Source organism: Oncorhynchus mykiss, chromosome 16 (assembly GCF_013265735.2).
Source record: "Oncorhynchus mykiss isolate Arlee chromosome 16, USDA_OmykA_1.1, whole genome shotgun sequence".
NCBI lineage: Eukaryota > Metazoa > Chordata > Actinopteri > Salmoniformes > Salmonidae > Oncorhynchus > Oncorhynchus mykiss.
In genome coordinates this window covers 20,958,699-20,984,627 of record NC_048580.1, presented here as the reverse complement: position 1 = coordinate 20,984,627, position 25,929 = coordinate 20,958,699, and the positions used below count along the sequence as shown (strand labels likewise).

The window sequence follows — 25,929 nt, the reverse complement described above, 5'->3', positions numbered from 1 at the left end:
GAAGGCTACCTGAAACATTTGACCCTAGTTAAACAATTTCAAGGCAATGCTACCAAATACTAATTGAGTGTATGTAAACTTCTGACCCACTGGGAATGTGATGAAAGAAATAAAAGCTGAAATAAGTCATAATCTCTGCTATTATTCTGACATTTCACATTCTTAAAATAAAGTGGTGAATTTCAACTGACCTAAAACAGGGAATTGTTACTAGGATTAAATGTCAGGAATTGTAAAAAACTGAGTTCAAATGTATTTGGCTAAGGTGTATGTAAACTTCTGACTTCAACTGTATATGTTAAATGTACATATCTACCTCAATTACCCTTCATCAACTCGCTACTGGATTCCTATATATATATATATATATATATATATATATATATAGCCAAGTTATTGTTACTCATTGTGTATTTATTATAACTTATTATGTGTTCTACTTTTCTATTATCTGTATATTTTCTTTCTCTTTGCATTGTTGGGAAGGTAAGCATTTCATTGTTAGTCTTTACCTGTTGTTTACGAAGCATGTGACAATTTAAAATTAGATTTGAACAAGTTCGGATGTGTATCTGAGCCGAGGTAACATGATGCTCTACTTTGCATCACCCAGCTGCTGCGTGTGGACGTGAGTATCCTGGATGTGGAGAGCACCACTCTAGACTCGGCCTTGAAGGTGTGCTTCTCCCCGGCCTCCACCGGACACCTACTGGTCACCACCTCCGCCAACAAGATCCTGTGGATTAGCGCGAACACCGGACGACTGCTCAGAGAGGTAGTGGTACTGATATGCATGCCGTCTTTCTGTTTTTGAGGTGTGTGTGTCTACGTTTTAGTGTGGGAGATACTTTTGTAGTGTGTGGGGACACCTGCTCGTCGAACATCTCATTCTATAATCATGGGCATTCATATGGAGTTGGTCCCCTGTTTGCTGCTATAACAGCCTCCACTCTTCTGGGAAGGCTTTCCACTAGATGTTGGAACATTGCTGCGGGTGCCTTGCTTCAATTCAGCCACGAGAGCATTAGTGAGGTCGGGCACTGATGTTGGGCAATTAAGCCTGGCTCTCAGTCGCCGTTCAAATTCATCCCAAAGGTGTCCAATGGGGTTAAGGTCAGGGCTCTGTGCAGGCCAGTCAAGTTCTTCCACACTGATCTCGACAAACCATTTCTATATGGACCTCAATTTGTGCTCTGTCATGGCGGGGGGGGCATTGTCCTGCTGAAACAGGAAAGGGCCTTCCGCAAACTGTTACCACAAAGTTGGGAGAACAGAATCATCTAGAATGTCATTGTATGCTGTAGTGTTACATTTTCCTTTCACTTGAACTAAGGGGCCTAGCCCGAACTATGAAAAACAGCCACAGACCATTATTCCTCATCCACCAAACTTTACATTTGGCACTATGCATTGGGGCAGGTAGTGTTTTCCTGGCATCCTCCAAACCCAGATTCATCCGTCGCACTGCCAGATGGTGAAGCGTGATTCATCACTCCCGAGAATGCATTTCCGCCGCCCCAGAGTCCAATAGCAGCGAGCTTTACACCACTCCAGCCGACGCTTGGCATTGCGCTTAGTGATCTTAGGTTTTTGTGTGGCTGCTCGGCCACGGAAACCCATTTCATGAAGCTTCCGACGAACAGTTCTTGTGCTGACTTTGCTTCCAGAGGCAGTTTGGAACTTGGTAGTGAGTGTTGCAACCGAGGACAGACAATTTTTTCCAACACTCGGCGGCCCCGTTCTGTGAGCTTGTGTGGCCTACCACTTCGCAGCTGAGCTGTTGTTGCTCCCAGACATTTCCACTTCACAATAACCGCACTTACATTTGACCGGGACAGCTCTAGCAGGGCAGAAATTTTATGAACTGACTTGTTGGAAGTCACTGAGCTCTTCAGTAAGGCTATTCAACTGCCAATGTTTGTCTATGGAGATTGCATGACTGTGTTCGACTTTATACACCTGTCAGCAACGGGTGTGGCTGATATAGTCAAATCCACAAATTTTGAAGGGGTGTCCACATACCTTTGTGTATATAGTGTGGTTGTGTGTGTGTGACAATGTTGATGTGCATAATACAGTGATGTGTGTTGTAATGAAGGTGCTGATTGTCTTTGCCACTGACCTAAAGAGATGTTTTTACATTTTAGTCATTTAGCTGATGCTCTTAACCAGAGGGACTTAGTGCATTCGTCTTAATAAGGTAGCTCGGTGAGACAACCATATATCACGATGATATTAAGTAAACCATTTCCTCAACAAAGCAACTTATCAGCAAAGTCAGAGCTAGTGGGAAAAGAAAAGCGTGGGTGTTACATTTGTTTTATTAATCAAGGTACTTAATATATCTACATTGTTTTGGTGGAGTTCTTCAGTGTTTTGTGTATGGTATCCCTGCCAGGTGTCTAAGGTACACAAGCACCAGTGTTCCTCTCTAGCTGTGAGTGAGGATGGACGTTTCTTACTGACAGCAGGACACAATGCTGTGAAGGTGTGGGATTACAGCATGCAGCTGCATGTCAACTCGCAGGTAAAGTTGATTGGGTTCGGTTACCATGCCAACCGGCATTTTGTATTAGCAATTTATGGATTTCAGTATTGTGATCTTACCAAATTTCAAGTAGTTTTTAAAAGTTGTGACGTTATTCATTTGAAATGTGTTGATTTGAAGACGCCATTCCATCCCAGATGTTCATAGGCCACAGCCAGCCTATTCGCCAGGTGAACTTCACCCCAGACCAGATGGCTGTGGTCTCAGTAGGAGACGCCATCTTCTTCTGGGACTTCCTGGCCCACCCTCAGGAGACTGGAACTGACAGATGGTGAGAGTCTTGCCTGTCTGTCTGTCCCCCAAAGAATTCTCCACAGTGGTATTGCATTGCATTACTGTACTGTTGTAAATTGTATAAGTAGGTTGTATTCATGCATCTGTGTGTAATTTATCAGTTTTCATTTTTCTCTCGCAGTTCACCACCAAAGGCAGCCTCTGTTTCCCCTCCTAAACCAGGTAAATACAAAAACAGATGATGAATCATCATTTCTTTCTATGTCATTCGCACCATATTTGAAAAGGTTGCCAGTAAATAGAATACCATGTACAGAAAGAAGTAAGTCTTCTAGTTCTGGCTATCAATAGATATTCAGAATTTGGGGGTTCTACTGTAGCCCTTAAAGGTCCTTCAGAGTCAGAGGTCAACGGTAGGCTGCTATCCAATGGAATGCCTCGACGGACAGCGCCCCTTCCCACCTCACCTCCGCCCTGTTTGGACATCAGCTCCATAGACAGGATTGGACAAGGTGAGAATCGCTGCTCCTTTTTTCATTCACTTTTTTTACGCTTTGTTTTTATCTCTCACCCTTACTTGTAAAATTACCCCTAGCACCAACCCCTGGAAAAGTGTGCAAAAAACGATGGTGATCGTTCCACCTAGCCCGCCAATGGGTTTCCACCATTTTTCTTATGACTTTCTGCAAAGATAAGGAGCAAGGTATTGTTTTACAACCGACCTAAAGTATCATGTTCTCCCCCACTTTGCCCTTCTCCTGTGTCTCCCTCTTTCCTTCTTAAGCTCTGAGCCACCTGTCTCTGTGTGAGGAGGACATTGACGAGGTTCTTCCCCGCGCTGCCCCCCTCCCTGCCCCCCTGGCAGGCCCCTCCCCTCGCCTTCCGTCTGGCTCCTTTCTCAAAGTCACTGAGATGGCAGCAGGCGGAGACTCATCAACCCTGAAGTCTAGTCTGAAGAGAGCAGCGGACAATGGTAAATTAATTTATAAATTCAGTGGCAAAGATAATCGCCATGCATGTAGTACCAGTCAAAAGTGTGGACACCTACTCATTCAAGGGGTTTTCTTTATTTGTACTATTTTCTACATTGTAGAATAATAGTGAAATCATCAAAACTATGAAATAACACATATGGAATCATGTAGTAACCCCCCAAAAATTATAAAAATATATATATATATTTTTATATTTGAGATTCTTCTTCTGCCTTGATGACAGCTTTGCACACTACATTCCATGTGTTATTTCATAGTTTTGAAGTCTTCACTATTATTATACAATGTAGAAAAGAGTCAAAATAAAGAGAACCCCTTGAATGAGTAGGTGTGTCCAAACTTTTGACTGGTACTGTACATACTGAACAAAAATATAAACGCAAACAATTTCAAAGATTTTACTGAGTTACAGTTCATAGAAGGAAATCAGTCCATTTTAAATACATTCATTAGGCCCTAATCTATGGATTTCACATGACTGGACAGGGATGCTTCAATGGGTGGGCTTGGGAGGGCATAGGCCCACCCACTTGGTCACCAGTTCCACCCACTGGGAAGCCAGGCCCAGCCAATCAGAATGAGTTTTTTCCCCACAAAAGGGCTTCATTACAGACACAAATACTCCTCAGCACCCCCCTCAGACGGTAGGTGAAGGAGCCGGATGTGGAGGTCCTGGGCTGGCGTGGCTACACGTGTTCTGCGTTTGTGAGGCTGGTTGGATGTACTGCCAAATTCTATAACAATTACGTTGGAGGCGGCTTATGGTAGAGAAATTGACATTCATTTATCCGGTAACAGCTCTGTTGGACATTCCTGCAGTCAGTCGGGAGCGCCGCTGCTCAGCTATATTCAGGTCTCTGCAGAGATGTTTGATTGGGTTCAAGTCCGGACTCTGGCTGGGCTACTCAAGGACATTCAGAGACTTGTCCTGAAGCCCTCCTGCATTATCTAGGCTGTATGCTTAGGGTCGTTGTCCTGTTGGAGGTGAACCTTTGCCCCAGTCCGAGGTCCTGAGCACTCTGTAGCAGGTTTTCATCAATGATCTCTCTGTACATCTTTCTCTCGATCCTTACTGGTCTCTCAGTCTATGCCGCTGAAAAATATCCCCACAGCATGATGCTGCCACCACAATGCTTCATTGTAGGGATGGTATGGGATGATCAATGGAAACAGGATGTACGTGAGCTCAATTTCGAGTCTCATAGCAAAGGGTCTGAATAAGGTATTTCTGCTTTTAATAATAATAAATTAGCAAACATTTCTAAAAACATACATTTTTGCTTTGACATTATGGGGTATTTTGTGTAGATTGAAGTTTTTTTTTTTCAATCCATTTTAGAATAAGGCTGTAACGTAACAAAATGTGGAAAAAGTAAAAGGGTCTGAATATTTTCCGAATGCGCTATATATGTATGTGTATATATGTATGTATGTGTGTTGTATGTTATACAGATTCTTTGAAGGTGGAGAAGCCAGTGCGTCCTGACTGCTACAAGCACTTCACCCCACGTTTCAAAACCTCCACCCTCGACCAGGTAGAGAGCACCTCTCGCCAGCTCAAGTCCCGTCATTGAGAAATAAGGAAACCTGCATTTATTAAGGCTTGCTTTCCAAGCATTCTGTCTGCTTGTCTCCATCTCAGAGTACTGCAACTCCTGAACTGGGCGAAGAGGGCCTGAGTCTGAAGGCTGTAATTGGTTACAATGGCAATGGGCGGGCCAACATGGTGTGGAATCCAGAAACAGGTAAAACCTTGCGCTTGTTCAGCTGATTTCATTGGCTGACTAAAATATACTGATAGAATACAGCAAATATTATGATGCAAGTTATAATGCATTATAAGACTTGGCGTAAGCATGTATGACCCAAACCCTTGTCTCTTTCCTTCTTATTTACAGTTTCATCGCTGTTTGTTTATCTTATGTGGTTGTGTTGACTGATTACAGGTCTGTTTGTGTACTGCTGTGGTTGTGTGGTAGTTGTGTACTTTCCTGTATATAGCTTCTTACTTTCTCGTGTCTTTATTTTTATTTCTCTTGTGTTTTGGTTCTATCTTATGTTATTATTAGTACTACATTGATATTGATTGTTGGATTTGGAGCTTGCAAGAAAGGGATGTTATGTTTCTTGTCCACGTGACATTAAAACTTGAAACTTGACTGAGTGCAGGTCTGTTTGCGTGCTCCTGTGATTGTCTGGTGGTTTTCTTTAGGGCTGTTGCGGTGACCGTATTACCGCCACACTGGCGGTCACGAGTCATGAAGGCAGTCAAATTCCACATGACCGTTTTAGTCACTGCAATTAGGCTTCTCCAAGCTCTGATGCTGCTGATGGTCATTAGTAGCCTACCAAACTTGCTAACTGCCTGGTACTCTGCACTCTATTGTCTCTCTAATCAGTCTGACATCAATGCAAATGTCTTCGAAAATCTAATCAAACACTTCATTTGAACCCATGAGTTCATGTTGCGCAACATTTCTATAGGCTATTTCATTGCATTTTAAGGTTTGTATCACAACTGAAGTGGCCAAATAACTTCTTAAAATGATGCACATCCATCCACTTTACAAAGGGTGTAGAGCCTAACTACGCAGCGCGTGAGTTTCAAGTTTGGGGAAGATCATTTTCACCATAAATGCACCTTTATAATAAAAACATTACATGCATAATCGCGTTTGCAGTCACTTGATAATGGTGTTTTTCACAAATGGAACATTCGCGCTTAATGCCTACTACCATGTGCGCTTATAATGTGAAGAAATAGTCTAATAGTTAATCAACATTTTAAGCTAAACATTCTGATCTGTTGCGTCAGCCACATTGCATAAAAAAAGTTTTTTTGATGCTAGTGGTTGTATTAACTTGGGATCTATCGCATCCCACAACTGTCCCAGACTATGTTTGGAATATTTATTTCTCACACAGAATAGAATTGGTCGACTTTTGTGGGTATAGTAGATTGACATAGGCTAGTGCTTTTGCTGTTCGTTAGGCCTACTCATCTTGTTGGCTGACAAATTAAATGTGGACAGTTCATCCGATGTTTTCAATATGCACCTCAGAATTGAATAATGACTCGCGCAGTTGCGTCCCCGATGTGTCCGTCTTCACTTGTAGCCTATGAGAAAGACTCGATCACGTGACAGAGAGCCGTGTGAGTGAGAGATGTTTCGGATTGCGCAGCACACTCGGGGAGAAGGGCACAACGCAGCACTCCGGGCTTCAAAAGGCATGGTTTTGTTTTAATGGTGCATTATGACCACAAAGGGGATGTCGCCATGAAATTCGAGGCATCATCAAGTGCTTGTCAAATTGTGAGAGACTATTGGTGTGTGCAGCCTGTGCAAAACAAAAACAGCTCATGCCTTTCAAGCGACTTTCTTCAAATCATCATTAGTCTCATGCAGCCTTACAATGTATTAAAAATCAAAACATATAGCCCAAAGTTTACAGAACCACTAAAGTTACATTAATAACTATAAATTAACTTAACGCTTAACACAGAATAGTCAAATGTGCACACTCCCTCATCGTTTGGAGAAAATATTAATATTTTATTCAGCTTTGTTCAGTTGTATTCTTCATTCTATAAAATAATGCCACAGCCACAAATCTTGTCTGCTAAATGAACTAGTGTAGCCCACAGCCACATTAGGATCTAACCTAAGGAGAACTCAGAGTATGCAATTATTTTCTTCTGAAATGGACTACATTTTCTTTATACCATGCTTCTTTAGACCTGTCTAAAATAAATCATGGATTTATTGTGAAGGTGTAGGCTATATTACATGGCTTTATTAGACTTTAAAAAAATGTATTTTAGGCTATGTGTGGATGCCAGGAGATGTGTTTGTATTAATTAACTGTCAATTACCGTGAGACCGACAGTTATTTGCTTGACAATCACCGGCTGACAAAATTCCGCCACAGCCCTAGTTGTGTTGACTGATTGCAGGTCTGTTTGCATACTCCTGTGGTTGTGTGGTGGTGGTGGAGAACCTACACACTGGCTCCCAGAGACACTGGCTGGGCCACACTGAGGAGATCTCCTGTCTGGCTGTTACCAATGACGCGCAGGTAGGCCTCCAGTCTCCTCTCTAGCATGAGCGATGATGATGAAGGTGGTGGACTGTGCTGGTGCCAATAAGGATGATGCATTCTCTGCGTCTCAACCACTTTCTGAATGTGGTTTCTCTCTGTGACTAGTTGTGCTAAGTCTGAATTATCCTGTTTAAAGTGTTTGTGACTTAGAAGGGATCAAACTAGACAGGTGATTTTATGAGTCATTGCACGTCTCTGACGGTGTGTTGTTCTCTTTCAGACTGTGGCCTCGGCGGCAGGGGGCAGCGGTGGCTCCAGGAGCCTCATCTGCATCTGGAACGTTCAGGATGGAACCTGCGGTAATACCATCTCATACCACCGGGGGGCAGTGCAGGCCCTGTCCTTCTCCAGGGATGATTTCTTCTTCCTCACTGTGGGTCAGTGGAACAGTCCTTCAAGGACAAGTGGAGTTTCACTACATAGTGTTCACTTATTCAGTCACATACAGATTAATGATTACCTCAAGGATGAGAGATGGAAAATGTTTTTTAATGGTATTTGAATCCGCCCTCCTGCAGGGGACTTCACCGACCCGGAGGTGGCGCTGTGGAGCACCAGGACCTACCAGCTGCTGTCCAGGATCAGTGTGTCCGGCCCGCTCCACGACGTGGCCTTCTGCCCCTCTGCAGCCAGCCAGCTGGCCTGTGTGGGCAGCCATGGACTCTACTTCTGCAACACCCACACACAGGGCCTGGACGTGGAGCTCAAGGTAACAATAGAATTAGAGTGAATTTCTAATGAATTGTTTTTCTAAGAAGGTAGCCCTGATACTTTTTTTACACTATCGTACCGACCCAAACTATGCTCTTTTGGCCTGCTTTCTAGAGAATATGTTTCAGTATAATACCAGCCTTCTTTTGTTGAACACTGCTTATTTCCTGCCTGGTTTGGGCTGGGCATGTCTAGCTAACTAGAGCCCCTCTGCTTGGATAAAAATCAGGCCGGCACCAGGTATGTTCAACATGTCCTCCCTCATAGGAAGACATATTTCCACATAACGAGGACAACAACGTTTTTCTTTCACAAAGACTTTGAAGAAAAATGTCCATGTTGTGTGGACAATAATGTTTTTCTAATTCAAATTCTAGGTGCAGAGAGTGTGTGTGCCAGAGGAGGTGGGTGACGTGGAGCTGACGGCTCTGTGCTACAACGCCAACTCCATCCTCTTCACGGGCACCAACAGTGGACATGTGTGTGCCTGGGACTGCAACACCCAGCGTTGCTTCATGACCTGGGAGGCTGACCAAGGGGAGATCGGTCAGTTACATTTTTAACAATGTTACTCATAGCAGGCACTCTTATCCAAAGCTTATCCAGACTTCATTCAACTAAAGTTGGTAAATAAACACACATCACAATCCTTGCAAATAAACCCGTCTCCAAAATAGGTTTGTGAGTCTGTATGTACAGTATTAGTGTACGTTTGTGTGTGTTCCTAGGAGTGCTGCTGTGTCGGGGGAACCGTCTGTTGACGGGCAGTAACACTCGTAGGCTGAGGCTGTGGGGCGTGGCAGCTGTACAGGGCATGAGGCCTGGAGGAGAGGCCTCTAACACAGAGGACAGGTCTGTTGCTCACCGCACACTCCTTCTCAGCCTACACATTCTACTCCTTACATACCTTTTCCCTCATCCTCCTATGTTACATAGTGTATCTTCTCATCACATGTCTTTAAAGCCCATTCATCTCTGTGTCCTGTTGATTTATATTCCTTGAAAATGTGGTATTTAGTTAATGCTGCAATATGTAACTTTTTGAGGGGACCTGATCAAATTCACATAGAAATGGTAGTTACAGATCTGTCATTCTCATTGACAGCAAGTCTAAGAAGCGGTAGATCTGTTCTATGTCCGCTATTTCTATGTTTCTACTTTATTTGTCTTATACGGCGGAGCAATTTCAGCATACAACATGTAAAGTGTTGTTTACATCCCTGTTAGTCACACCTGTCTAACATCCCTGTTAAATAGGTGTGGCATATCAATAAGCTGATTAAACAGCATTATCATTACACAGGTCCACCTTGTGCTGGGGACAATAAAAGGCCACTTTAAAACGTGCAGTTTTGTCACATAACCCAATGCCACAGATGTCTCCAGTTTTGAGGGAGAGGGCAATTGGCATGTTGACTGCAGGAATGTCCACCAGAGCTGTTGCCAGATAATGTAATGTTAATTTCTTTACCATAATCCTCATCCAACGTAATTTTAGAGAATTTGGCAGTATGCCCAACCGGCAGTATGCCCAACAGACCACGTGTAACCAAGCCAGCCCAGGACCTCCACATCTGGCTTTTTCTCATTCTGGATTGTCTGAGACTAACCATCTGTGGGTTTGCACAACAGAAGAATTTCTGCACAAACTGTCAGAAACCGTCTCAGGGAAGCTTATCTGCGTGCTCGTCGTCCTCACTAGGGTCTTGACCTGACTGCAGTTTGGTGTTGTGACCGACTTAAGTGGGCAAATGCTCACTTTGAATGGGCACTGGCACGCTGGAGAAGTGTGCTCTTCACTGTACTGGACAGATGGCAGGCAGCGTTGTATATGGTCGTGTTAGTGAGTGGTTTGCTGATGTCAACATTGTGAACAGATTGCCCCATGGTAGGGTTATGGTATGGGCAGGCAGGCATAAGCTACGAACAACCAACACAATTGCATTTTATCAATGGCAATTTGAATGCACAGAGATACGTGGCGAGATTCTGAGGCCCGTTGTCGTGCCATTCATCCACCACCATCACATCATGTTTCAGTATGATAATGCACGGCACCATGTCACAATGATCTGTACACAATTCCTGGAAGCTGAAATGTCCCAGTTTTCCCGTGGCCTGCATAATCACAAGACATGTCACCCATTGAGCATGGTTGGGATCCTCTGGATCGACATGTACAAGAGCATGTTCCAGTTCCCGCCAATATCAAGCAACTTCACACAGCCATTGAAGAGGAGTTGGACAATATTCCACAGGCCACAATCAACGGCCTGATCAACTCTATGCAAAGGAGATGTCGCACTGCATGAAGCGAATGGTGGTCACACCAGATACTGACTGGTTTTCTGATCCAAGGCCCTACTTTTTTTTTTAAGGAACTGTATCTGTGACCAACATATTCATATCTATTCCTAGTCATGTGAAATCCATAGATTAGGGTCTAGTTAATTCATTTCAATTGACTGATTTCCTTGTCTGAACTGTAACTCAGTTTATTTGCGTTTTATGTTTTGGTTCAGTGTACATGTATTGCATCAGTGCGATCTTGTGAGGCTATTACGTTTCATATAGAGAACCACTCTTATTCAATGAATTGGCTTATTTGATCGAATGGTCTACTCTCATTGGTCCTTGCCTCTGTCTATCAGAGGTGCTCTGGTGCTATTGGAGCAGGAGATGATGCTAGACGGGACGGTGGTGAGCGCGGCCTTTGACGACGTCATGGACATGGGCATCGTGGGCACCACGGCGGGTACCCTGTGGTACATCAACTGGGTGGACAACACCAGCATCCGCCTCATCAGCGGGCACAAGAGCAGGGTACAGTATAGAGTTTTTGCCAGCGTGTACATGCGTTTGACTTTTGGAGCCTATATGAGCGTTCATTGTGGACGCCTCTATCCGTACATTGAATGACCCCCCCCCCCGGTGTTCAGGTAAATGACGTGGTTTTCAGCCCAGACGAGAGCCACTTTGCCACGTGTGGGGAGGATGGCAGTGTGAGGGTGTGGACGGCCCCCAACAACGAACTGGTGGTGCAGTTTCAGGTGCTCAACCAGGTGAGACTGCAAGACAACTACAGGAAACCCTAAAGCTAAGATGGCCGTGTGGATTCAAAAAAAACTTTAGAACGTTAATGCGCTCAGTCGCTGTGACGTATTTCCACTCATATGGGTCATTGTTTGTTTCTAATTGAAAAGGACTGAAAGTGGTGAAACTCGCAGTTTTAATACATGTACAAAATGATCCTCTCTCCCTAAGAGCAGGATGGGCATGGCATTTATAAATGGAAGGGGAGGATGACTTGGGCCAGCAGACAATCGATCTGAGATCCACTTAAGTTTCAGTCATGGGATTTTTGTTGTCGCTTTAACCCCTGATTACACCTATATACATTAATACATTGTAAAAGCAGCCATATGTATTATAATGCAAATATTATAAAGCGCTTATAAACAACAACATGTTGTGAAGCATGTTATAATTAGAGCTATGACATGAACAGAGCTATTATTTTCAACTACCGCCTTACACAGGCTAAATGGCTGTATATCACATGCGGTAGCAATTCCATTATGACATGGTACTTACAAGGCTACATGCCACATCGAGAGAGAGAGAGAGAAGCTCCAACGCATCATGCACCAGTTATAAACCTAGGAGTCTGACTGTCAATATCTACACCCCTGATCCCCCCCCTTTCCCCCCGTCTTGTCTGTCAGAGCTGTGGTAGTGCGTGCTGGAGCCCGGTCAGTCCCTCTAAAGGGGGTGCCTGTGTGGTGGGGGGGTACAGCGACGGGACCCTAAGGATCTTTCGCCTGGCCTCCTCAGAGATGGAACTCAAGCTGCACCCGCACCCTGTGGCCGTCACCGCCATCCAGTACTCTGCTAACGGTGTGTGTGTTTGGGAAGGTCACTGTCAATGCTACCTGTGGACATTGTCTCGTGTGTGAATTTGGTAGTCGGACACTGCCGACTCTGCTTTACTATTCATGTTTAGGATGTGATGGCAGTCTTTCTGTTGGGACACCGTTTGTATGTCATTTCACTGGGATGTATAATAATACACGTTATATAACGGAGGCTATATGTGACCTCTGACCCTCAGGTCAGGTGATCCTCTCTGCTGGGAGGGACGGCCTGATGGCTGTCAGCAGCCCAGTAACCGGGCTTACCGTCAGACTCATCAGCGACCACAAGGGGGCACCCATCACTACCATCCAGTGTGTGAAGAAACAGGTCAGGGCCCATATTCACACATCTAAGTAGGAGTGCAGATCTAGGATCAGTTTTGCCTTTCAAATTATAATGTATAAAGGGGGAGACCCGATCCTATAGTATACATAGAATGACTAGAACATACTTCTTCTGTGTGACGTCTTCTGAGGTTACTAGTGTAACTGTTTTTGAGGAGCTACTAAGAATCTACATGAAGGAATTGTGTCGTCATGCATTTTGTCCATCAGTACAAAGAATTTGGGCTTGAAGGAAACGAGATGTGGTTGGCTGCCAGTGCAGACAGACGAGTCAGCGTTTGGGCAGCTGATTGGATGAAGGACAAGTGTGAGCTCCTGGACTGGCTCACATTTCCAGCCCCTGCCAATCCTGAGGTAAACCTCTCTTCATAGGCATACACACACATGCACGCAAAATAAATAGCATGGAAATCAGTCTGTTAGACAAGCACTTTCAGGTGAGGATTTTATTCAGGATAGTGGGAATTCAGACCCAAGTTATGCACGTCCGCATCAATGTAACTTCATTCCCTTCTTATGCGCTTTTCTCTCTATGTATTCTGAACTTGGACTTAAAGCTGCAATATGTAGGCGACCCGACCAAATTCACATAGAAAAGTAAGTTATAGATCTGTCATTCTCGTTGAAAGCGAGTCTAAAAACTGGTGGATTTGTTCTATGTGCGTAATTTCTATGCTTCCCATTCTTAAGTGTCGTTTTTTTCGTCTTTTCATTTCAGTTTTGTACACCAGCTTCAAACAGATGAAAATACAATATTTTTGGTTATAGAAAATAGATTTCACAGCGGATTAGCTGGTACAATGATTCTCTACATAATGACTGCTTGTTTTGTCACCATAAACTGAAATTAGGCAAACTATTTGAATTTTATCATCCAAGAAATGGCGGTGTGATTTCTGCATATTGCACCTATTAAGCATGGGGAAATGCATGTCCCAGCAAGGTATTTCTTTGGGGGGTAGATCACAGAAATTGCAGGTGTGGCAGAGGTGTGTCTACAGATATGGAAATCATAAATAAGTTTGAGTTTACCTGTTTGTTCCAAGTGGATTATTTTTTTATAGAAATGATTTGAAATAACACACCGCTCTCCATGCAATTTCATTTACAAATTGATAAGAGCTATTGATAAGAGCTAGGTAAATTAGTAATCTGTTTGGAGAAGTCGATTGTAAAATAAAAATAGCAATAGTTTTAGATGATTTTTCCTTCTGTTCGCTGGAGACTAATGTGAAACCAGTCATGGAAGCAAACTGGTAAGCATATCAAGATGACAGGTATTTCCACCCCATTTCCCACAATGAAATATAAAATGTAAAAAAAGTATATACATTTTTTTTAAAAGCATTTTATACTACACTGTGGGAAATAGGGTGTGTTTTCTGTGATTTATTCAGCGCTTGCAAGGGAGCCATACCTGCAAACCCCCATTGCGCATGTGCATAGGGTAGGACTGAATACTGAGAAGAGCTTCAATCAGAACGGGTAAAAAAAAGTCTGAATCGGCCCCGACGTGAAGTGCAAGATGAGACGTGATATCAGTCAATGGCTGTTTTTTACTTGAAAAACCTTTCTCAACCTTGCAAGCATGGAATAGTTTTACCGTGAACATTTCTGTATTTTTAAAAAGTCCTCTCTCTCTTTATCTCTGTCTTCATCAGGAGTCAGACAGCCTTCCTCCCAGCCTGGCTGCTTTCAGCCCCATAGACCCTGGCCTGGTGGTGTACACAGGCTATGGAGTGGAGAGAGAGCTGTCCTTCTACAGCCTGGCCAAGAAACGGGTCATAAAGAAGATTGCCCTGTCCCATTGGGCCATGTGCTTCAGCCTCTCCTCCAAGGGTCGCCTCATAGCGGTGGGCTCAAAAGGTGCATGTCACTTCTCTTCTACCTCTCTCATTTCAGTTTTACAATGTGACTGTTGTGTTTTGTGTTGTAAAAAGCACTTTTTTTTTGCTAGCAAGGAATGAAGCATTAAAATAAACTACAATAAAAACCCATCAAAAGCAGACCAGCTTGGCACAGGCATGCTTGGTATTTTCACATTTACAATACAGCATCAGTTTGACAAATCACCAGCATGTGTGTCTCTCTGCACAGTACTGTACTCAATGACACATTCTGTATGTATGTAAATAGGTTGCATGAAGCTGCTGTGTGTTTTGTCTCTCTCTCTCAGAGCGAGTGCTGAAGCTCATCAAATCATCCAGCGGTAGGTTTCAGGACTTCCTCCACCACAGTGACTCTTTGCAGACCTGTCGATTCTCCCCCTCAGGGAAACTCCTCTTTACCGTTGCCTACAATGAGATCCTGCTGTGGGAGGTGCGGGGCCTTTAGAACAAGGTAGACCACTATACATTAGTAGACTGTGAACTATATTATTAAAGGACAATCAGAGGGTGATCTACTGTATAGACCCAAGCTTTGACCATTGGTCCTAGTTAGTATGGATTTCTACATGAGGTGTTGGGTAGTGGTAATGTAGGTTCATTGAAACACTGCTCTCCTGTTTGCATCAACCCTCGGTTGGGTGTAGATTAAAAGTCCTCAATACTCACGCACGCAAGTGCCTCAGTTTAACTGACGAAGCTAACTGAATAATTGATCAATTGTTTACTTTAGTCATTTTAATTCTGAGGTTTTTATCAGTCCTGTAAATTACTTTTTATATTTGAAGAAAATATTTCATTTTTATTTATATGAGAGCCTCCTTTGTCTGTTCAGTAGTTTTACACTTCATGGGAGTGATTTTTGTTTTGCATGTTATGTTCTTAAAATTATAATGCGCTATGTCCATCAGCCAATACGGTCATTCAGTCTAAATTATGCACTAAAATGTTTTGTCCATCAATGTTATACACTTGTATATATATTTTTTTTCAACAAAGACATTTCAATAAAGGTTGTCACCTCAAATGAAACCCTAAATTGTGTCATTAATGTGATTTGTTTTTTGTGATGCAATTGCAAGGTAAGTATATTTCCACTAATGTTATGTCATCAAATGAAATTGTGACTTTGGTTGAGCTGAGGGGGCGGAGAGGCATTGAATTGCAAGTATTTAGACAGCTATGTACCGGAATCTTCATTATCGCTCACCATCTTGTGTGACGTGCGTTTTAGCCAGTACTGAGAAATTCTGTTTTTGTTTATTGAATGTGTCATTCTGATTACACAACATGGTTTGGGATGATGCATAGTTTTGCAAGTTGTGTTTTTTGTTTTATTTAGGGGGGAAATGAGAGGGAAGAATGCATCTTTTAAAGTGTCTCATTTTGTATTCCTTAGGTAGGGTGACACACTAAAGCTCTTAATGTTTGTGATGTCTTTGACTGGATTTTTTTTTATACCCGTTTATCTCTTTCCCCATCACTGATAGAGGAGGTGGAGATGACGACGAGAAGAACTGATATCGTGACTTCCATTTTCTACTTCAAGATGAAATCTCTTCAGATGACAGTGTTGAGAAAAGTAACAAAAGGGAGACATTTGCAGAGAGAATAGCGTGACCGTGTTGAAGTACGACTCTGTCAGTTACACGGCCCGCACAGTTAATTGACAAACGACAAACTGCCTTTGTAATGGGAGTGAATTTATGCTTCTGGATTCTTGGTGAGTTGGCTCATTTCTCCATGGTACTGGAGGGCCTTTCAACTGTACGAGTTTGTTGTTGTTGCCTGAAATAAAGATGAGGGCGTCTCAGAGATTGAGAGAATATCTGTTTGTTTGTAATTTGACGCTACCCAATGGCATGACTGCACTGGTCTAAAGGATATGCTTGCATGTATATAGAGGCATCATTTGTTTATGTCTGATATTTCTTCTCTTTTTTTCCCCCTACAGGTCTCTACCTGGCCCTACCTTTGGAAGGGATATATCCTCCACTCTGTCAAACAGGGTATACGATTTCTAAGATTGGAAGTGGCTGTTCTGGTAAGATCAACTGATTTACCCTTGTGATGAAAAAGATCACTGCATTTGAATGGCAAGTGTAGACAGCAGGGTATTGTTTCTTTCATCTCTATCTGTTTGAATTTAACGGGTGCCTTTTTACAGGTTCACATCTAGGATAAGAAGTTTAGAATTCAGACTTACCAAGAGGTTAGAGTGAGAATGATGATGTCCAAAATAATGCATTCACTGTTCATTAGCTGAAACTATTCTCTATTCTCACTCATTTCAAGCCAACCAACTAACTGATTAATACCTAACATCTGTCCTAACCTCAGATACTTACTTGGTGTTCTGTAGATACAGATGAGTGTGTGGAAGATCCCTCCATCTGTGGGAACCATTCTACTTGCTTCAACACCCTTGGTAGCTACCACTGTCAGTGTCATCCTGGGTTCGAATCTAGGATCGCTTATTTCACCTCCGCAGATGGAGGATGTACAGGTCAATACTGTGTTTTTAAGATGTTATTAATAACTAATAATAATAGCTTTAATTCCTTACCACTAATATGAATAAAACGGGATAATTAAAAGCTACCACTGTCTGTCAGTTTTACAATTATGATAATGTTGTAGCATACAGTAGGGTCTGAAATGATTGACACCCTTGATAAAGATTTAGCAAAAAATAAATACGGAATTCAAATACTGAGCTATATTGTATGCTCAGAAATGTTGGGAAATTATGTGATTTTATACTTGTGCAACTGCTCAGAGGAGATTTTGTTAAACAAGTAATACTTTTTTCCTCAAAGGTAGGGGTAACAATTGACACACCAGTTTTCAATACCTCACCTTGCAAGGATAACGGCACAGTCTTTTTCTAAAATGTTTCCTCCATTCCTCCATACAGAATCCTTCTCGATCCTTCAGTCTACGCTTATGGACTGCTCTCTTCAATTCCAACCACAGGTTTTCAAGTCCAGAGACTATGGATGGCTATTCCAAAAAATATATATTTTTGGCCAATTAGCCATTTCTTTGGATTTTGATGTGTGCTTGGGGTTTATTGTCTTGGTGGAAGATCCACCCAAGTTTCATCCTCCTGACAGAGGCAACCCGTTTTTTGGTTAAATTACTTGGTACTGGGTAAAGTTCATGATGCCGTTGACCTTAACAAGGGCCCCAGGACCAGTGGACTTGCACTACAGTGGCGGTTTTGGCATGGAAAGGACAATGCATTAGCAGATAAGAACCCCCTTTACCTACTGTAAAATATGGTGGTGGATCTTTGATGTTATGGGGCTATTTTGCTTCCACTGGTCCTAGAGCCCTTGTTAATTTATTGGCCAAAAACCTGGTTGCCTCCGCTAGGAGGCTGAAACTTGGCTGCAAGTGGATCTTCCAGCAAAACAATAACTCAAAGCACAAATCAAAATCCACAAAGAAATGTGTTTATTGTCCACAAAAGAAACATTTCTAACCCATTGAAAACTTGTGGTTTAAATTGAAGAGGGCAGTCCATACGTGCAGTTAAAAGATATATCAAGTATCTGGAAGGATTCTGTATGGAGGAATGGTCTAAGATCCCTAAAATGCTGCTATCCTCACAAGGTGAGGTACTGAAAGGTACTGATAAGAGGGGTGTCAATAATTTTGACCCTAACTTTTTAAAGATTTTTATTGTATTACTTGTTAACCTCTAAAAGTCTAAAACAGACAGTTCAAAACATTTATGATTTAATTTTTTTACTATCTGTCCGATATCTAAGACATATAAGAAACCTCAGGAATTTTACAAATCTATCTATTGCGTTAGTGCTTAGTTGGTGAGTCATATCCTCTTTTGGATGAAGGAATTCGGTCTTAATCAACTATTCCTAAATATCCCTTGTAATCATTCTGTTACTGAACAACATCCTCTGCTTTTCGAAAGTATTCACACCCCTTTACGTTTTCCACATTTTGTTGTTACAGCCTGATTTTAAAATGGATTCAATTTGGAGTTGTTTTTGTCACTGGCCTACAGACAATACCCCATAATGTCAAAGTGGAATTATGTTTTTGAATTTTTTACAAATTAAGAAAAAATGAAAGCTGAAATGTCACAAGTCTGTAAGTATTCAACCCCTTTGTTATGGCAATCCGAAATGGGCTTAACAAGTCACAAAATAATTTGCATGGACTGACTCTGTGTAATAATAGTGTTTAACATGATTTTTGAATGACTACCTCATCTCTCTACCCCATATATACAATTATCTGTAAGGTCCCTCAGTTGAGCAGTGAAATCAAACAGATTCAACAACCATGTCCAGGGAGATTTTCCAATGCCTCACAAAGAAGGCCACCTATTGGTAGATGGGTACGAATAAAATCAACTGAATGGAACTAAGCTAAGTCAAATCCTGGGGGGAAACCTGGTTGTCTGCTTTCCACCAGACACTGGGAAATGAATGAACCTTTCAGCAGGACAGTAACCTGAAACACAAGGCCAAATCTACACTGGAGTTGTTTTCCAAGACGATGGTGAATGTTCCTAAGTGGCCAAGACAGTTTTGGCTTAAATCTACTTGAAAATATATGGCAAGGCCTGAAAATAGTTGTCTAGCAATGATCAACAACCAATTTGACAGAGCTTGAAGAATTTTGAAAAGAATAATGGGCAAATGTTGCTCAATCCAGGTGTGGAAGTTTCTTAGACTTACCCAGAAAGACTCACAGCTGTAATCGCTGCCAAAGGGGACTCTACAAATTATTGACTGAGGTGTAAATACTTAAGTAAATAAGAAGTATTTAATTTTCAATCAATTAGCAAATTAAATAGTTTTCCCCCTCAATCTACACCCAATACCCAATAATGATAAAGCAAAAACATTTTTTTTTAGCAAATTTATATATACATTTAAAGAACAGTACATATCCAATTTACATAAGCAGCGATAAAAGTCTTCTTGGGTATTACGCTACAAACTTGGCACACCTGCATTTTGGAAGTTTCTCCCATTCTTCTCTGCAGATCCTCTCAAGCTCTGTCAGGTTGGATGGGGAACGCCGCTCCACTGTTATTTTGAGGTTTCTCCAGAGATGTTCGATAGGGTTCAAGTCCGGGCTCTGGCTGAGCCACTCTAGCTTATTCGGAGACTTGTCCCGAAGCCACTCCTGCATTGTCTTGGCTGTGTGCTTAGGGTCGTTGTCCTGTTGGAATGTGAACCTTAGACCCAGTCTGAGGTCCTGAGTGCTCTGGAGCAGGCTTTTATCAAGGATCTCTCTCTACTTTGCTCTGTTCATCTTGACTGGTCTCCCAGTCCCTGCCTCTAAAAAACATCCCCGCTGTCGTGGAAATTCTAATCAATAATGAGTGAGGAGACCCAACACTCTTGAGTGATGTGCCGAGATCTCTGACATACAAATATATTTTATAGCAAGATACATCCTCTTAGTCTACATGACAAACAGATGTGTGGAATGGGTCAAACGGTGAGACTTGATATATGAGAAAGGAGTATCCCCCAGCCAGATAGCATTTGCTGTGAAGACTGTTGTTATTGTATAGAAACCAGAGTTTGACCCCTAAGAAAAGGTTCCTCTCATTATTATCCATACCCGAGCCATCTCTCCCTGGTACGAACACCAACTCATTCTATGAAATGCATATCACCAAACCATTCATAAATAAATGATTATTTTAAGCATTTTAATGCGTTTTAAGCATCAGAGGGTTTTCTTAGTTCACACAGACACATGAGAAAGTACTAATAGAAACCTATTTTATTGCATAAAACAACTATTTGATGCATAAACAGTATTAAACATAATCTTGTAATTTGTTTATCACACACCACCATGCTTCACCGTAGGGATGGTGCCAGGTTTCCTCCAGACGTGACGATTGGCATTCAGGCCGAAGAGTTGAATCTTGGTTTCATCAGACCAGAGAATTTTGTTTCTCGGGGTCTGAAAGTCCTTTAGGTGCCTTTTTGGCAAACTCCAAGCGGGCTGTCATGTGCATTTTACTGAGGAGTGGCTACTGCCTGGCTACTCTACCATAAAGGCCTGATTGGTGGAATGCTGCAGAGATGGTTGTCCTTCTGGAAGGTTCTCCCATCTCCACAGAGGTACTCTGGAGCGCTGTCAGAGTGACCATTGTGTTCTTGGTCACCTCCCTGACCAAGGCCCTTCTCCCCTGATTGCTCAGTTTGGCTGGGTGACCAGCTCTAATAAGAGTCTTGGTGGTTCAAACTTCATCCATTTAAGAATGATGGAGGCCACTGTGTTCTTGGAGACCTTCAATGCTGCAGAAATATTTTTGGTACCCTTCCCCAGATCTGTGCCTCAACACAATCCTGTCTCGGAGCTCTACAGACAATTCCTTTGCCCTCATGGCTTGGTTTTTGCTCTGACATGCACCGCCAACTGTGGGACCTTATATAGACAGGTGTGTGCCTTTCCAAATCATGTTCAATCAATTGAATTTACCACAGGTGGACTCCAATCAAGTTGTAGAAACATCTCAAGGTCAATCAATGAAACAGGATGCCCCTGAGCTCAATTTTGAGTCTCATAGCAAATGTTCTGAATACTTGTGTAAATAATATTTCTGTTTTTTGTTTTCACTTTGTCATTATGGTACTGTGTAGATTTAATTTCATCTATTTTAGAATAAGGCTGTAACGTATTTTTTTTGGGGGGGGGGGGGGGGGGGGGGGGGTTTCAAGGGGTCTGAATACTTTCCAAATGCATTGTATATACAGACAATTGCAATGTTGTATTTTTTTGTTACTCCCATTTTCATCACATACACCATCATCATCTCTCTCCCCACCACTTTCCCCCCCACTAATCTCTTCTACTTTCAGACATTGATGAGTGTGGTGAGGACAGACATATTTGTGGGGAGTGGGGAACCTGTCACAATAGGAAGGGAAGCTACTGGTGCAGTTGTCTCCAGGGATTCCATCAGGAAGGAGATATAAGTTCTATGTGTGTAGGTGAGAGAAACCCCATTCTCCTTGGGTCGATGTGTTCTGTGTAAGGTTAAGGTGTGGTACCGGTGAGGTAGTCACTTTACTATGACTACCTCACAGTACCGCAAAACTAAATGCATTGACCAGAATTATTTGAAACGTCTTATCCACATTGTGTTTTGTCTTTAGTATCACTCTGTTAGGTCACTGTCCGACACATCCATGTCGTCATCGTCTTTCTTATTCTCCCACTTTCTCTCACTCACTCACTCACTCACACTCTCTCTCTCTCTCTCTCTCTCTCTCTCTCTCACACACTCTCACTCTCTCTCTCACACACACACTCACTCACTCACTCACTCTCACACAGACGTAAATGAGTGTATAGGGGCTGGCAACAAATACCCCTGTGGCGAGAATGGAACCTGCTGGAATCTGGAGGGCAGCTACAGGTGTCATTGTCCCCCTGGATTCACTACCTACGGCAACAACCAATCTAAGTGTCAAGGTGAGAGAAATACTTGTTCTACCTTTTCATTTTCTACTGACCTCAGTTGTCTTCGCTTGTGACCACTGATCTTGAGGCCATCTGTTGAAACCTCCACCCAGTTACCAGTTTCACAATCGCGATGACCGGCCTGATGTATTGTGTTGTATTTGTACGATCTGAGGTCATCTGCATTCATGGTTTTCCTTTTAGAGCTGAATTGTGACCCTTTTGCAACTCAGAGTACACCTGAACAGGTAAATTCTTCCCTTTATTAAATTATTATTTTCTCAAGTGCTTCTCTTCATCTTGATTATTCACCATATTCTTCTCATTTATATTTCTCTCTTTCTGTGTACTTTCTGTCTCTCTCAGACTCTACCAGGTTTTGACAGCCTCTTGTCTCTCCTGAGAAACAACTGTTTGGTGTTGATTAACTCCTCTGGGTTGGCTGGAGCTACAGAAAAGACTGGAGAGGCGCTTTTGACAGTATGTTGCCTCCCTGAGCTACACACAAGCGCGCACACACACATACACGTTACATCACGTCTCTGTTGTCTGTCTTTTCTAAAGGTACTGGCCAATGTCACTGATGTTCTTCAACTCCAGTCCAATGGTCAAGGGGGTAACAGCGGGAAAGTGACTACGCTACTGAGGACAGTAGAAAACTCTATCAGACTGATTGCTCCACAGCTGAGAGAAAATGTGAGCAGGATAAATACAAGCCATACAGGTAACACTTATACTGAAACCGCATTTAGTCATCACTTTAACATCAGCGGTACCACAACTTAACCTTACATTGACCACTAAGTGACCACTTGTTCTTTCAATAATGGGGATTTCTACTTAGTATAGATTTTTGTCCCTATGTTGAAAACCAGAGGTAGAAGTTGTGGTGAGGAGGGACAGGACACCACCCCGAGGACCAGTCAGACTGACAAATGAAAACATCCAACTTGACACCACCTGGGAGACGGCGATCGGAGATGACACGAATTTCCCAGGTACACTCCCACTCAGCTGCAGTGGCATTAGCCTTCTTTAAAAAAACAAAGTAATTGGGAGTTTCTGAGTGACAAGTATTTACTGACATTTCTATACGTTTCTATATTTTATATCTTGTAGGATTTGTGTGGAGGCTTTTGTGTTTTGTGCAGGGCTTATTATACTGCATATGTTGTGTACCGTGTGTGTTTTCTTTTAGGTTGATGGGTTTGTATACTTGATGATTTGTGAATTGGTTTTGTTTTATATGGTTTGTTTCTGTACGTTTTAAGTGGATTGATTTTGTGTTATGATGTTTGCAGGTTTTGCGTTTGCCATTTTGCTCAGCTACAAGAGTCTGCAGACTTTGACCAACAGCTCCGAGCAGCTCTCCTCCAGAGTGGTGACTGTATCTGTTAGCAACCCCAACACAACAAACCTGTCTGAACCGATCATTCTCACCTTCAATCACTTGAAGGTAACAACTGTGTTTCTCTAAAAGGCTGACTGTCAGTTACAGTGATAGTTCACTTCTTTCGCTTGTCTTTGACTTCCCTAGACTGTGATTGTTTTGCTCCAAACAGGTTTTTCATTTTTGTTTAGCTGGTTATTTAGCAGTGTTTAAAATCTCCTAGCTACAATTTTTGAGGAATGTTGCAATGCTAGTGGAAATTGGATTGTATCCATTAGCGATGTGTTCAAAATCATGGGGAAAGAGCTCGGCGTGGTCTACATCCCCATGCTTTTGAATGCACCACTAACGGATACAAAAATGCTAGCCAGATTATTCTGGATTTAACTTCAAAATAAAGTAAACTATCCCTTTAAAACAGGTTTTATTAGACATTTAAAAAAATAAAAAAAACATTTGTTTAACAGATATGCACGCAGTAGACCTTAGCTGTTCATAAAATGATATGAGTCTCATCTCCTCTGTGCCCCAGTCCAGTGATGCGAATACCACCTGTGTTTATTGGTCAGAGGATGGTGAGGGGGCTTGGTCAATCCAGGGCTGCGCCTCCGTGATGTCCAACTCCACCCACACTGTGTGCTCCTGCACCCATCTCAGCAGCTTTGCCCTGCTCAGGGGAATCCAAGAGAATAAGGTGATACACAACAACACCGTAGAACTGCTAAGAGGGAAAAGGTTCTTAGATCTGTGAGAAGGTGTTTTTGCCTTCAAACTCACACCCCAAGCATACCTTCCTTGGGGCAGTAGTATGGTCTATATTTGATTATTGTTATTCCGCATTGACATTGACAGAAATGCAGACAGTTGGTGATGTGGGCGGGCGCTTCCGTGGCGCTGGCTTGTGTGGTCCTATCCCTGCTCATGACCCTGTGGTGTCGCTTTGTCAGCAAAAAGCGCAATGGAGGGAGCCGACCAGAACAGCATTTTAACCTCTAAAGCACCTCAATTTAGACAGCAGGGATTTCTAAAATCTATTTCCTGTGTTTTGTATATAATCCCACCCTATGTCAATTTACTGTAAAATAACTATTTAGACTGTGAACAAACTGTTAGAAAATGTAAATATGATGTTTCAGTTTCAACCTCAGTCAATTGATAAACATGATTTCATGAAATATATAAATGTATTTTGATATTATTGATTGTTCTCAATTCCCATCAATGTCAATTTACTTTTATCACTGTTCAATTGTACGTAGACGAGTTTACCATATAGTATTATTGTACAGGTTTAAATAGCAACTCTGTTGTAATCAAAGGAAGGACGTAGATGTTTGTTCATGAAAGACTGAACACACACCTTTACGCTCACTGTGTATACTGGACACGTAGAAAGGGACAAACTGCACATGCATACCTACATTACATTCATACTGTTATGTGGCCTGGAGACGGGTTCAAGTGCATCAGGCAGATTGTGTGAGAACATGAAACGAGGAGAACAAAACATGCGTTAAACAGCAACCTCTTCAATATTTCAGGCTTCCTAAGTAGGAAAGCTCAAATTAGAGTGCTGTGTAGTGAAGCTCATCAAGTCCATCAGCTGCAGCTTCCTAAAACCTGGCTTTCCTGAAACGGGTAGGTGAAGAACCGACGGTCCAGGTTGAGTTTCTGTTTTGGTTAGAATGTCAGAGAATGAAAAACATCTTTTAAAGGTCCTGAACAGTTAAAATTGTGTTTATCATCAAATTGGATGACTTGGATTAAACCCTATCAGAGTATGACAAACGACTGTCGCTGGTACATTGATAAAGTTAGATCATAAATTGACTTGCTTCCTCCTTTATGTCAAAATCTTGAATTCAGGAATCTAGATACTGTTTGCTTATTGGGGATCGGTGAAACATCCACATTTATTCGCTCATTTTAATACACCAATAGTAACGTCTTATTCTCATACCCTATTTAAATAAGTACTGCCTTGTAACCATCATTGCAGAAGACGTGTTCGCAGAGGGACGTGGTTTACATAGCTAGCTAGCTAGACTACAGGTGTCAAAATTTGACTGCAGGGTGTTATAGGTTTCCCCTATTTATCTGTGGCAAATATACTTCTAGGTTTTCACTTTCATCTGTATCTGGTGTTGGCTAGTTACAGAAGGAATTCTGTTTGGAACACCGACTCAGTTGTCATGTCAGTGCTGCTATGAACTGCAACAGAAGAGACATTCCAAACGATGTATACATAATTATTGACATCATGGCAAGGCATGGTTTATGTACATGGTCTGGCAGTCAGCAAATGTAATTGATGAAGTCAACCCAGGCTTTTTCCGAC

At 42.3% G+C, this 25,929-nt stretch overlaps 2 protein-coding genes across 4 annotated transcripts in view; both read left to right on the top strand.

Annotated features, from left to right (window-relative positions):
- wdr90 (WD repeat domain 90) overlaps nt 1-15,773 on the top strand; it is a 57,744-nt gene extending 41,971 nt beyond the window's left edge. For both annotated transcript variants that reach the window (XM_036946480.1, XM_036946479.1), the window contains exons 23-42: nt 614-775; nt 2,399-2,527; nt 2,686-2,819; nt 2,964-3,004; nt 3,163-3,294; nt 3,567-3,755; nt 5,230-5,312; nt 5,420-5,522; nt 7,733-7,854; nt 8,099-8,255; nt 8,397-8,587; nt 8,967-9,135; nt 9,318-9,441; nt 11,241-11,412; nt 11,529-11,651; nt 12,315-12,486; nt 12,701-12,831; nt 13,059-13,202; nt 14,510-14,714; nt 15,025-15,773. In XM_036946480.1, coding sequence (XP_036802375.1) covers nt 614-775; nt 2,399-2,527; nt 2,686-2,819; nt 2,964-3,004; nt 3,163-3,294; nt 3,567-3,755; nt 5,230-5,312; nt 5,420-5,522; nt 7,733-7,854; nt 8,099-8,255; nt 8,397-8,587; nt 8,967-9,135; nt 9,318-9,441; nt 11,241-11,412; nt 11,529-11,651; nt 12,315-12,486; nt 12,701-12,831; nt 13,059-13,202; nt 14,510-14,714; nt 15,025-15,182 — 2,841 coding nt within the window. In that variant the 3' untranslated portion in view covers nt 15,183-15,773. The remainder of the gene's footprint in view (nt 1-613; nt 776-2,398; nt 2,528-2,685; nt 2,820-2,963; nt 3,005-3,162; nt 3,295-3,566; nt 3,756-5,229; nt 5,313-5,419; nt 5,523-7,732; nt 7,855-8,098; nt 8,256-8,396; nt 8,588-8,966; nt 9,136-9,317; nt 9,442-11,240; nt 11,413-11,528; nt 11,652-12,314; nt 12,487-12,700; nt 12,832-13,058; nt 13,203-14,509; nt 14,715-15,024) is intronic.
- A 113-nt stretch (nt 15,774-15,886) lies between these two features.
- On the top strand, nt 15,887-25,691 carry LOC110491609 (adhesion G protein-coupled receptor E2). 2 transcript variants are annotated; one of them, XM_036946481.1, is made up of 12 exons: nt 15,887-16,457; nt 16,689-16,778; nt 17,097-17,240; nt 21,598-21,729; nt 22,076-22,213; nt 22,406-22,449; nt 22,568-22,681; nt 22,766-22,925; nt 23,077-23,199; nt 23,503-23,657; nt 24,124-24,285; nt 24,444-25,691. In XM_036946481.1, the coding sequence occupies exons 1-12, from the start codon at nt 16,427-16,429 to the stop codon at nt 24,585-24,587; spliced, it is 1,437 nt and encodes a 478-aa protein (XP_036802376.1). In that variant the 5' UTR covers nt 15,887-16,426; the 3' UTR covers nt 24,588-25,691. The 2 variants fall into 2 exon arrangements, with proteins under 2 accessions (XP_036802376.1, XP_021420853.2); XM_021565178.2 differs by lacking the exon at nt 17,097-17,240 and having other exon boundaries at nt 24,444-25,690.
- Nucleotides 25,692-25,929: the final 238 nt, after the last annotated feature.

Bases quoted from the DNA above. Each gene is read 5' to 3' on its own strand.
- LOC110491609 (XM_036946481.1), top strand. From the start codon at position 16,427: ATGGGAGTGAATTTATGCTTCTGGATTCTTG. The intron at 17,241-21,597 runs GTCAATACTGTG...TTCTACTTTCAG, and splicing joins CGCAGATGGAGGATGTACAG to ACATTGATGAGTGTGGTGAG. The intron at 22,214-22,405 runs GTGAGAGAAATA...TTTTCCTTTTAG, and splicing joins CAACCAATCTAAGTGTCAAG to AGCTGAATTGTGACCCTTTT.